At 37.9% G+C, this 12964-nt stretch overlaps 1 protein-coding gene across 1 annotated transcript in view; it reads left to right on the top strand.

Annotated features, from left to right (window-relative positions):
- The first annotated feature begins 709 nt into the window (after positions 1–709).
- The window catches only part of LOC105240563 (RNA exonuclease 1 homolog), a 39890-nt gene continuing 27635 nt past the window's right edge, over positions 710–12964 (top strand). Inside the window, exons 1-5 of the mRNA XM_034663991.1 lie at positions 710–2503; positions 2937–3026; positions 5286–5493; positions 5919–6037; positions 7654–7806. Coding sequence (XP_034519882.1) covers positions 1343–2503; positions 2937–3026; positions 5286–5493; positions 5919–6037; positions 7654–7806 — 1731 coding nt within the window. The 5' untranslated portion in view covers positions 710–1342. The remainder of the gene's footprint in view (positions 2504–2936; positions 3027–5285; positions 5494–5918; positions 6038–7653; positions 7807–12964) is intronic.

The following is a 12964-nucleotide window of genomic DNA, read 5'->3' as shown; positions in this document are numbered from 1 at the left end:
AAACGAAAGGCTATTGAGCGAAGAGAGTGCTCACTGTGTTAAGAAGAAGCACGTGTGTGGGGCGTCTGGGTGGCTCAGTTGGTTAAGTGACTGCCTTGGGCTAAGGTGGTAACCCTGGAGTCTCAGGATGGAGTCCCCAGTAGGGCTCCCCCGACTTCTACCTCTGACCCTCTCCCCCTCATGCTTTCTCTCTCTGTCTCTCTCAAATAATGAATAAAGTTAAAAAAAAAGCGTGCGTGTTACAAAAATATGAGGGTTATCTAAAATCAGAGTTTCAAAAATTGGGACCACACCTTAAATCCAAAACTTGAGAGAAAAGAGAAGTGTATAAATTGTTCCATAAATGATATAGGAAAATGTATCTTGGAAAGAGGGAAGAAGCTTGTGATTTCCTTAGTTAAAAGTTGAGAAGGATGGGGCGCCTGGGTGGCACAGTGGTTAAGTGTCTGCCTTCGGCTCAGGGCGTGATCCCAGCGTTATGGGATCGAGCCCCACATCAGGCTCTTCTGCTATGAGCCTGCTTCTTCCTCTCCCACTCCCCCTGCTTGTGTTCCCTCTCTCGCTGGCTGTCTCTATCTCTGTTGAATAAATAAATAAAAATCTTTAAAAAAAAAGTTGAGAAGGAGCTGCCAGGTGTTGTGAATAGCTGTTCTGCAAGCTTTATCTCTTGTTACTATCCAGGTTTTTCCTGAGTGTGAATCCAGCTGCTCTGGAGTTTGTTTTATTGACTGAATTTTTTAAGATTTTTTAATGACATTTGTTGGTGGGGGGGGTGGTGTTTTATGTTTGAAGCGATCAGTAGAATACCAGGGAACTCAATGAGAATTTTGAGGCCCACTGAATTTCAGAAAGACTGGTGCTTTAGATAACTTTTTCTTATAACCAAGATGTATTGGTGTATGAAACCATGTGCAATTCTATGTAAGTGGCATTCAGCTGTTTGAGCTCTTTTCAAATTGTCACTGGTTGGTAAATAATAAGGTGAATGGGGTACATCCAAACTGTATTACATTTAACAGTTTAATAATTATGTGTAAACCCGGCCTGCCCCACTGATATATAGTCACTCTAGTAATGAGGCACAAATATTATTTAATCAGTCATGGAGATGGGCTTGACATTTGAAAGACGTAAAGAGAGCTAGTCCTTGACTTCTCATTCTGCTTCTAAGAACCGATCAGTTAGTAAACAACCCCCTGAGTTAATGGCTGGGTTTGGAGGAGTTAATGTCCTTCTGATAGTAAACTGCTTGTCCAGGATATTCCAGAGTCTGCATTTCATCTGAAGTGAATTTTAAAGATAAAACAGGACTCCTCTTCCATTGACAAAACTGGGCACAACTATGGAAGAACTGGAAAGGCTCAACAAAGAAATTGAATCTGTCAAGACCGAGGTTGAAGAAAAGCAGAAGAGGCTCTCCAAGTTTACTTTAACACTGGAAGAGCTACCTCGAAGCCACCTTGCCTCCTTGAGTGACACAAATTTGAGGCAAGATTTTCTTGAATATAATAGCCTGCTTCAAAAGGAAAAGTGGAACGAACCATCAAAGAACAAAGAGAGTCAGCCTAGAAAGTATGTGCTGGACCACAGATGTCCAGCAACAGATCTTGAATATGATCCCTTGCTCAATTATTCTGCAGGGCTGCTTGGCGCATCGAAAGCAAGGCAGGATGAGACTGACACACAGCACCTCTGCCACTTGAAAAAATCTGGAGGGGAAAATTGCCACAAGTCCCAAGAGAGCCAAAGACCTTATGTTTCACCAATAAGAATTACAATAAATCTTCAAGAATCTGATGAAGATGACCTTGTAATGGATGTACCTCCAGTCATGCCTGTTTCTAAAAAATCTAAACCTTTGAGAGGCTTCAAATATCCGAATATGGACAAAAGGATACATATAATGTCCTCAGAGGAGAGAAATCTTCAAATTAGTGGTACGGAAGAGGAAACTCTGGAGAAAACCCAGCTAACCACACAAAGAGATGATGACGGAAACAAATTGGAACCACCAAAACGGCTCATGCAAGGCTCACTAGATATTAAAAGTAACGTAAACTTGTATGGTGTTAAAAACCACATTTCTAAGATGGGAAGCTTTGGTGGTGAGGAAAACTGTGTCTCTGTTTCAGAAGAAAGCATAACTTGTGCACCTCTCAGTGACAAAGAAATACAGAACAGAATTTGTAATGAGAGGTATCCACAGAGCAAAAAATACACAAAAACAATTTATGATACTCAAAATGAGGAAAGTGAATGTCAGTATTCAGACCAGCCCGAAATCTGTTACTCAGACGAGCATGCAGAAGACAAAATGCTGAAAGGACAAGATAATAGTCAAGACTGCACTACTTTTGAAGACCGCATATTAGTTGACTGTGATTCTGATAAGGAGCATACTGAAGAGGACACTCCCTCGGATTCGGATGACACTAGGAAGGAATGTCTTCGAATCTTCACTGAGTTCACAGAAAGTGAGGCTTGTGGAGAGACTACTAAACAGGTCAGTGAGTTTTTTTTAAAAAAATCCTTTTCCTAAATTTAAAGGAGTTTCCTTTAAATACTCTATTCTGAATTCTGTAGAAATAAGAATTATATAACATGTGTATATAATATATATATTCTCCTTGTGATCAGTAATATATTGGGATGACAAGGCAAAAATCTTGATAATTGGTTGGATATAGTGTCTTGTAGACTTGACAGATTCTAGAGGCCATAGTAGTACATACAGCAACTTATAGTTGATTTCCCGACTTAGAGAAATCTTCTGTAGTAGTGTATGCATGTCAAATGTTTCAAATTATTTTTTGTGAATTATTTCTTAATAAGTTGTCCCGTATTTTGTAGCTTGGATTTCTGTGGCTATCCAGGAAAAAAGCTAGATTTGCCTTTACTCTGCAGAAATTGGATAACGCTTATCTTTTTCCCACTAGGCTTCAGGAAAGCAAATGGAATTAGAGATGTTGTCTTATCAAAACATTTCTGGACCAAAAAAGAGAATTGCACACATTGCCAAGTTTGATGTGAGTTATTTAGTTCCTCTCTCGCGGGGCACGTTATTTTATAAAGTGCATTCCTTGTCATTTTGAGCTTGAAGTATGTTCCATTACTGACTGTCTTGTTATCCACCTGGGGGCACAAGTGGACACTCAGTAAGTTGATTCCTACTTGTAAGCATTTTCCGCATCCTTCACTTTCTCCCCATTGCCTAACATTTTCATGAAAAGCAGGTATGTTGTTAAAGCATAGCTTTTTGAATATAAATTACTATGGTCAGTCCTTATTATTTCCAGATTCTGTATTTGCGAATTCACCTATTCAGTGAAGTTAACTTGTAATCTTAAAATCAAGACTTGTGTTTATGTGGTCCTTTGCTGGCATGCATAATTGCAAAAAAAAAAAAAAAATTGCCTCACATGCACATTCCCAGCTAAGGTTGAACAAGGCAGTGCTGCCTTCTTGTTTCAGCTTTTCTACTGTTAACACACATCCTTTTCTCTATTTAGTGCCATGTTCTTTGCGTTTTTGTGGTGTTTGTTGGTGATTTTGCTAATTAAAATGACCCCCAGGTGTAGGGTTGTCTCGTGTTCCCGAGAGCCAGAAGGCTGTGATGTGCCTCACAGAGACGATGTGTTAGATAAGCTCTGTATAGCATGACTTACAGTGCTGTTGACCACAAGTTCAACGTTCATGAGTCAGCAATATATATAAGTAAAGAGTCTTTAAACAGAAAAACACACATAAAACAAGGTTAGGTTATTGATTGGTTGACAGAAATGTGACCGGAGGTTCTCTTGAACCCAGCTCTGTTTGCCCTTGCAGCCATGTTTCAGTATTCACTGATTCGTTGTTTGCAGGACTCTATAGGACAGTAAGTGCTGTGAATAAGGGGAATGGACTGTAGATTTTCAAAGTCCTTTAAACCTCTTGTAACATTGGATGTGCTCCCGTGATTTGATGGCATGTAAAGAAGTTAAGGAGGCACTGCTGTGAGTAGTATTCCTTTACCACTTTCAGGTTAAAAAGTGCCATTAACAAACTCCATTTCTCTGCTCCATTCTCTGTGTTCCTTGTACTTGGGACACATTGACAGCAGAATCTTCTGCATGGCCTAGAGTTTATGCTTCCAAGTCCCAAATAAGAACCTGGGTTCTGGTTCTTTGCAGAACAGTTAGATGTCCTTGGGCAAGTTATTTAATTTCTCTGAGCTTCATTTTCTTTATCTGTGAAATGGAGATACGGAGTAGCTCTCCAAGGGTCAGATATAGGTACTTACTAAAGTAGTTTCTTACCCTTCCCTCAGGAAAAAATTTTTGGAAGCTAACATTATTTTCCTTTCATTCCCCCCCCAATTTTTCCCCCCTTAAAATAAATTCTCAGAAATGGAAATAACAGGACAAAGGAAGATAGCGATTTAACATTTTAAAAGTATGTTGCCATATTGCTTTCCAGAGGGTTGTAACAATCCTACATGGTGTTTTAGGGTTCCCTTTCCACAAACCGTCGCCAAAAATGGGTATTAATTTTTTTTTTTTATCTGTCAGTCTGGGTGAAAATTTATTTCCGTGTTTTGTATGACATCTTTTGTTACTAATCAAACTGAACGTCCTTTCTGGCGTTGCATTCCCTTGTACTGAGTGTTGCTGTAGAGAAGTCTGATACTAGCCGGCTCTTTCTCCCTTTATGTGCCACCTGATACTTCTGCCTGGTGACCTAAAGAATTCTTTCCTTAACTTCAAATTCCGGTAATTTTGGTAGGATATGTCTTCCTGTTAGCTGTTTTATTAACATTTTTACCTGCATACAAAGTTAAGTGTCATTTTTTTTCTTTTTTTTTTTTTTTATAGATTTTATTTATTTGACAGAGATAGAGACAGCCAGCGAGGGAGGGAACACAGTCAGGGGGAGTGGGAGAGGAAGAAGCAGGCTCACAGCAGAGGAGCCTGACGTGGGGCTCGATCCCATAACGCCGGGATCACGCCCTGAGCCGAAGGCAGACGCTTAACCGCTGTGCCACCCAGGCGCCCCTAAGTGTCATTTTCATAGGAGAATTAATGTGTTTTCTTATTTCAAGAAAATTTTCTTACATTATATGCTTTAAAGGCTCAATTTTTTCCCTCCGTTTATTTCTGGAAATATTTCATTTATGTGTGTGTTGTATTACATGGGGTATTAGAAATGTAGTCCATTTCAAAAGCCTCTGTGCAGAAAGGGGAAGTGAAAGTATCAGTCTTCTCGAATTTTAAAATCATTTTTCTGTGTTTTCTGTTGATGCTTCCTAGGTTCCAGCCAGTAAAGAGATCATTAGCCCATTGAGGGAGCCCGTTCCTCCACTAATTAGTCACCCTGGAATCCTTCGGGCCCAGCAACAGGCTGTGCAGATAATGGCTGACATAAGGAGTGGGCAGGCTTTTCTTGCAGCCCCTTCAGAACAGAAGAAAACAATGTTTGCGTGTCCGATCTCTCAGACCCAAAGGAAAGCATCTGAAGGTATGAGAAAATCACTTAGTTAAGACATGGAATTTTACCTTATTTTAAAAAACCTTTCCTGTGAAATCCACCTATTACCAATTATAGTTGAGTCGCTGACCTGGAGCTTTATGTGAAATAATATGATTAGCGTGATACTGAAATCATTTATGCTGTTTATCCCTAAATGCCAAGCCATAGAGGTATGATTTTGCAAGCATTTCTTCGTGGAATGAATAGCTTTATAAATTGTCTAAATTTGTTCTTCTAGAGTATATTGGGATTAGTTATTGGGGTTTTTCTGTGTTTACATTTTGTTTCAAGAAAAAAATATAGTCTGTAAAGGAAGTATTATGAAACCTTGAATTGATCATTAAACTCTAATCATCTGAGGCTAAGGTCATTAAAACTTACCTTTTCTTTTCTTGTTCATTAAAACTTCTTAGAAAATTCGCTTACAACAAACAGCCTTCATCTGGATGTGGTTCTATCAAGGGAAAAGCCAACTGCAAAGCCAAGCAAATCACACATTCCTGTGAAAAGTATTGCTTCTTTCGCTGTGAAGGTATTATAAACTAAGTCTGGAGACCAGAATTTTATATCTAATAACTAGCTTTCATGTCTACACATAGAGCCCCTAGGAGAGTGCTTCTATTATTTTTTTAATGGAGATCCCTCCTTCAAATAAATGCCAGAACCCAGAGAGAAGTTTCCGCTTTTTCCTGGTTACTGTTCGATNTGGGTTACTGTTCGATACAGTTTTCATTTTATGATGGGATTTGTGTCTGCATGTCACATTCAGCTATTTTGTTTATCCTGTTCTTGGAGATATGAGGCATGTTTTTAGACCTAAAACCTTTGTGGCTATGATTAGTTTAAGACTCCTGAATTTTTCTCAAAGGAAAGTTTCACGTTGGAATATACCTTTCAAGAAATATCCAGGGAGGGGCGCCTGGGTGGCACAGCGGTTAGGCATCTGCCTTCGGCTCAGGGCGTGATCCCGGCGTTCCGGGATCGAGCCCCACATCAGGCTCCTCTGCTATGAGCCTGCTTCTTCCTCTCCCACTCCCCCTGCTTGTGTTCCCTCTCTCGCTGGCTGTCTCTATCTCTGTCGAATAAATNTTCTCAAAGGAAAGTTTCACGTTGGAATATACCTTTCAAGAAATATCCAGGGAGGGGTGTCCATGTGTATGTATATGAGGCGGGGGGAGGCAGGCAGAGCTTCAGTAAATAATGCGATCAGTGATACGGTAGTATAACCTTCCCTTTTTAGTTATTTTTCTCCTATTTGTGGCAATGACTTTTTTTGTTGTTGTTTACTGTTTCTTCAGCAGAAAACTATCTGTCAATTTTAAGGCTTTCTCCCTCCCGAAAACATCTGTGTGCTATAAAGGAACAACTACAGAGAAGTGTAACATTGGCTCCCCCCTCTACCCCCTGCCCCTGCCCCAAAGTGAACCAGATGAACTCATTTTAGAGCTCTCATCATCTTTATAAGCTCTTCAAAAGGCATGCTGAAATTCTTTACAGCCTGCATCATTTTAATATTGAGTAGGTGCAAATCCTTCATAAATTTTATTTCAATCTAAGCATTTTTCTTTGTGAAATGGTAACTGACATTGGGGCCTATATTTGTTTTAAGAATGGGTAAGTGACAAACTTTCCTGTTTGCTGAGCAGAGGACCACATCAGAGCTGGAAGATTCCAGGTGTGGAAAGTAGAGGACTTGAGCGCTCGGGTCAGCTGCAGTGGGGTACACACAGGGTGGAGCCCTGACCGCAGGCTCACAGCAGACTTTTGTGAGTGCAGGTCACTTAATGCCATCTATCGTTCTAATGAACTTAAAAATTGAAATTATTTTNTTCCTGTTTGCTGAGCAGAGGACCACATCAGAGCTGGAAGATTCCAGGTGTGGAAAGTAGAGGACTTGAGCGCTCGGGTCAGCTGCAGTGGGGTACACACAGGGTGGAGCCCTGACCGCAGGCTCACAGCAGACTTTTGTGAGTGCAGGTCACTTAATGCCATCTATCGTTCTAATGAACTTAAAAATTGAAATTATTTTTGAGTTTAGTTGCTATAGGACTTAATTGAGAGAGTTTTACTTCTTTTCTACACATAGTAGGAATGTTAAACAGAAACACGTTTTTCTTTTCTCTCATCAACAATTCTGTATTTAACAAGATGCCGAAATGCAAGCTGGCTCATCGGAAGCGGGCTTTGGTCACGCCAGAATCCTCTTCCAAAGTCCCTGAGGAAGTGAGACAACGCTATGTCAACCTCTTTGTTGAGAAGTATTTGGGAGTTTATGAAACAGAGGATGAGGCTCTTAACAAGGTCAGTACTGAACAATAAAGTATATCTGAAGATGCACACATACTTTGTGACTGTTACATTGAATAAAAAAAAACCTCACGGGGCATGATTAGCAAATAACTTCATTCATTTTCTCTTCACTTCTTTTTTTTTTTTTTTAAAACCAGGCTGTGGGACCAGTTCCTGGAGGACTTTTCTGCTTTTCTTAAGTTCTAAAGAGTATCCTGGTTACCCTAGTGACAAAAACTGGCCTTGTCCCATAATTTTCTTATCAAGGCCAATAGTACATTAATCTGAGTAGTGTCTCCCCTCCTTTATGTAGGGCATATACTGTCGAGTGAACCACAGTCCCCTCTACTCTCTATTCCATACACCTAATTGCTATCATTTATGGGCCAGGCCTGGTCTTTTGGAGGCGCTTGTATTTGCAAATCCTTTTTTCAAAAATGAAACCTTTCAAATCAGTAGCAGTAGCTATAGCTCCCGTCCCCGTGCACATCTTCAGGAACCCATGTGGACTGTGGGAGTCATAAGGGGTTGGGGAACTATGGCTACTGCACAGAATGAGTGCATTCTGCAGGGAAGAGACACTACTTAGCTCCTTTTGATTATTGCAGTTTGGCAATGAAAGTCCAGTATTTACAGAATCCTAATCTTTGAAGCGTTGTTCTGTTAAAATCTATTTCAAACACTGTTAGACAAACACATGTCTGAGCACTAGAGTTGGACTTAGTGCCATCAGGCCTGTGATTGAGGCTAATTCCCATTGCTCTGGGAGGTTATATTTTGAATTTTTTTTAAATGATTTTTTATTATATTATGTTAGTCACCATACAGTACATTCCCGGATTCCGACATAAAGTTCGATGCTCCATTAGTTGCGTATAACACCCAGTGCACCATGCAATACGTGCCCTCCTTACCACCCTATTTTGAATTTTTTATAAAAGATTTTATTTGAGAGAGAAAGAGAGTGTGAGCAGGGGGATGGAGAGGGAGAGAGGCAGAGGGAGAAGAAGACTCCTCACTGAGCAGGCTCCCCGTGGTGGGGCTCAATCTCAGGACCCTGAGGTCATGACCTGAGCCAAAAGCAGTTGCTCAACCACTGAGGCACCCAGGTGCCCAGCTCTGGGAGATTATAAAATGGACCATGAGTGAATGGAACAAGAGGCAGATTACACATCACTTATGAGGAAGACCTTTATAAGTGATATGCTGCCCATAGAATTGCTGCTTCACAAAACAGAGAGCTGCCAGGTGCTAGAAACATTTGGGATGTAAGTGAAGTTGTCATCTTAACCGATTCTCATATTAAGAGTGAGGAAGAACTTGAGGATTCTTTTTATTAACAACTCTATTGAGATACAATTCACATACTCTATTAATTCAGCCAATTAATATGTACATTCCAGTGACTTTTAGTATACTCAAGTCAGCCACTGGTACAACCACTACAATCAATTTCAAAACATTTCCATCACCCCAAAAAGATCCCCTGTGCCATTTAGCTGTCACTCCCCCTGCCCTCCATATCTCCTAGCTCTAGGCAACCACTCATTTACTTTGTCTACAATTTGCTATTCTGGACATTTCTAGAAAAAGGAATCATATAATATGGAGTTCTGTTGTGACCAGCTTAATGTTTTCACTTAGCATACTGTTTTCAAGGGTCATCCGTTTTGTAGCATGTTATCATTACGTAGTTTCTTCTTGCTGAATAATACTGTTTTATGGATATACATATCCATCCAACAGTTGATGGACATTTGGATTATTTCCACTTATTGGTATTAATAATAAACATTTGTACATAAATGGACATTATAAGAGTTTGTATGGACAAATGATTACATTTCTCTTGAGCATATATCTAGGACTGGAATTATTGGGTCATACATCAATTCTATGTTTAACTTTTTGAGGAACTGCCAAACTGTTTTCTAGAGTGACTGCAGCATTTTATGTGCCCATCAGCAATGTGAAGGGTTCCAGTTTCTCCACATCCTCCCAGTGCTTGTTATTTTCCAGCTTTTTGTGTAGCCTAATCTTAGTGGGCATGAAACAGTATCTGACTGTAATTTTGATTTGCATTTCCCTAATGACTAGTGATGTTGAACATATTTTCATGTGTGTATTGGCCATTTATATTATCTTCTTGGATATGTCTGTTGAAATCGTTTGCACATGTTTTGAGTTATTTGTCTTTTTATTCTTGAGTTTTAAGAGATCTTGATATGTTCTGGATACAAGTCTCTTAGAGGCACCATTTGCAAATATCTTTGGATTGTATTCTCACTTTTTGATGGTATTTGCAGTACAAAAAGTTCTTCATCTTGATGTATTCCGATTCATCTGTTTTTCTTTGTTGCTTGTGCTTTTGGTATCCTATCTAAGAAACCAAGATCACAAAGATTTATTCCTATTTTGTTTTTCTTCTTCTCAGAATTTTACAATTTTAGTTTTTACATTTAGGTATATGAGCCATTTTTTAGATGATTTTTCCATATGGATATCCAGTTGTCATAGCACCGTGTGTCGAAAGCACTATTCTTTCCCCTTTATTTTCTTGTCACCTTTGTCAAAAATCAGTTGATCATAAATATTAAATACAAATGACCATAAATTCTGAACTTTGATTCTATTCCATTGATCTTATTTCTACCCTGTGCCAGTACTGCACAATCTTAATTATTGTAGTTTTGTAGTAAGTATTGAAGTTGGAACCGTGACTCCTCCAAATTTGTTAAATTTTTCAAACTGTTTTGGTCATTGGCATTTACATATAACTGTTAGGTTCAGCTTATATTTTCTACAAAAATACTGAGTTACAATGTTGATTGCCTTGAATCTGTAGCTCAGTTTGTGGAGGATTGTCATTTAACAATATTAAGTCTTATGACCCAGGAACATAGAATGTCTTCCCATTTATTTAGATCTTTTAATTCCTTTCAACAATGTTTTATAGTTTTCAGAGTACAAGTCTCGAACTTTTTTGTTAAATTTACTTTTAGGCATTAAAATCTTTTTAGTACTATTGTAAATGGAATTATTTTTGTAATTTTATTTTCAGATTGTTCATAGCTGGTGTATAAAAATACAATTGATAATTTTATCTTGTATCTAGAAACGTTGCAGTACCTGTTTATCCTAATAGTTTTTAGTGAATTCCTTGGGATTTTCTTTATATAAGACCATATCATCTGCAAATAGAGAATGTCTTCTTCCTTTCCAACCTGGATACATTTTATTTCGTTTTCTTACCTAATTTCCCTAGCACAGATTTCTAGTAGAATATTGAGTAGAGGTGGTAAGAGCGGGGGCATCCTTGTCTTTTCCTTTCCTTAAAGGGAAAACTTGCAGTCTTTCTCCATTAAGTGCAGTGGTAACTGCGGGATGTTTTGATTTTACATGTCTTTTATCAGGTTGAGAAAGTTCCCTTCTATTCCTAGGTTAAGTGCCTTATCATGTTGGATTTTCTTTAAGTTTTTCTTACCTCCTGATGTCATATAGTTTTTGTCCTGTATTCAATTAATGTAGTATATTACATTGTTGTGGGTCGGTGTTTAGGTTTTGGTTTTGGTTTTGTGTGTTTGTGTGTGTGTGTATTTCATTTTTGTTTTTATCTTAAACTAATGCATTTCTTAGATAAACCCCCTTGGTCATGGTGTATAATCCTTTTTTATGTTGTTGAATTCAGTGTGCTAGAATTTTACTGATTTTTGTGTCAGTATTAATCAGGTCTACACCTGATTAATCAGACACCAGTCTGTAATTTTCTTTTTAAATATTACTGTTGTTTTTATTGTGATTAAATAATGCATGACATAAAATTTCCCATTTTAACCATTTTAGGTGCACAATTCAGTGGTGTTTAATTCAATGTTGTTTAACCATCACCACTATTTCCACAGTTTTTTCTTTATCCCAAACAGAAATTCTGTACCTATTAAAGAATAACCTGTCATTCTCTGACCCCAGCTCCAGGTAACCTCTGTTTTACTTTCTGTCTCTGTGAATTTGCTTACCCCAGGTGCCTCATCTAAGTAGACTCATGCAATATTTGTCCTTTTGTGTCTGGCTTTGTTGACCTAGTATAATGTTTTCAAAGTTGATTCATATTGTAGCACATATCAGAATTTCATTCTTTTTGAAAGTTGAATAATATTTTATTACATGTGATACCATATTTTCTTTATTCCTCTGGTGGACATTATCATTTTCTTTGTGGTAACTTTCTCTTTTGGGGCCTCAGAGTTATAATGACCTCATAGAATGAGATGGAAAGTGTTCCCTCTTTTATTTTTTTGGAAGACTTTATGAATGGTTGCTATTAATTCCTTTTTAAAAAATTGTTCTTTAAATATTTGGGAGAATTCATCAGTAAGATCTGGGATTGTATTACTTTCTTTTTAATTAGTAATTCATCTCTTGGTGTATACTTGAGTCAATTTCAGGAGGTTTTATCTTTCTAGAATTTCCCATTTCATTTGAATTTTCTCATATGGAGGTATATAGTTGTTCATAGTACTGTAATTCTTTATATTCCTTTAAGTTCTGTAGTGATGCCTCCTCTTTCATTATTGATTTTAGTAATTTGAGTCTTTCTTTTTTCTTGGTCAGTCTAGCCAAAGTTTTATCAATTTTGTTGATCTTTTCAAAGAACCAAATTTGGTTTTGTTAGTCATCTTTATTTTAGGAAATTCTTTATTTCATTTATTTCCACTCTTTATTGTTTCCTTCCTACTACTTTCTTTGGGTTTGGTTTGCTATTAAAATTATAGTTTAAGATGGAACACAAAGTTATTAATTTGAGATCTTTTTAATAAAGCCATTTACAATAATAATTATTCTCTAATCACTGCTTTAGCTGTATCCCAAAAGGTTTGGTATGTTGTGTTTCCATTTATATGCATCTCAATTTTTAACTCTCCCTTGTGATTTCTTCTTTCCCATTGTGTAATTTAATTTCCATATATTTGTGACTTTCCCAAATTTCCTATTGAGGACTTGTAATATAATACCATTGTGGTCAGAGAACATACTTTGTATGATTTAAATCCTTTTAAATTTATTGAGGATTATTTTATGGCCTAACACAAGATCTGTTCTGGAAAATGATCCATGTGTGCTTAAGAAGAATATATATTCTGTTGTTGCATGGAGTGTTCTATAGATGTCT

This window comes from Ailuropoda melanoleuca, chromosome 7 (genome assembly GCF_002007445.2).
Source record: "Ailuropoda melanoleuca isolate Jingjing chromosome 7, ASM200744v2, whole genome shotgun sequence".
In the NCBI taxonomy this organism is placed as follows: domain Eukaryota; kingdom Metazoa; phylum Chordata; class Mammalia; order Carnivora; family Ursidae; genus Ailuropoda; species Ailuropoda melanoleuca.
This window is presented reverse-complemented; position numbering and strand designations above follow the sequence as displayed.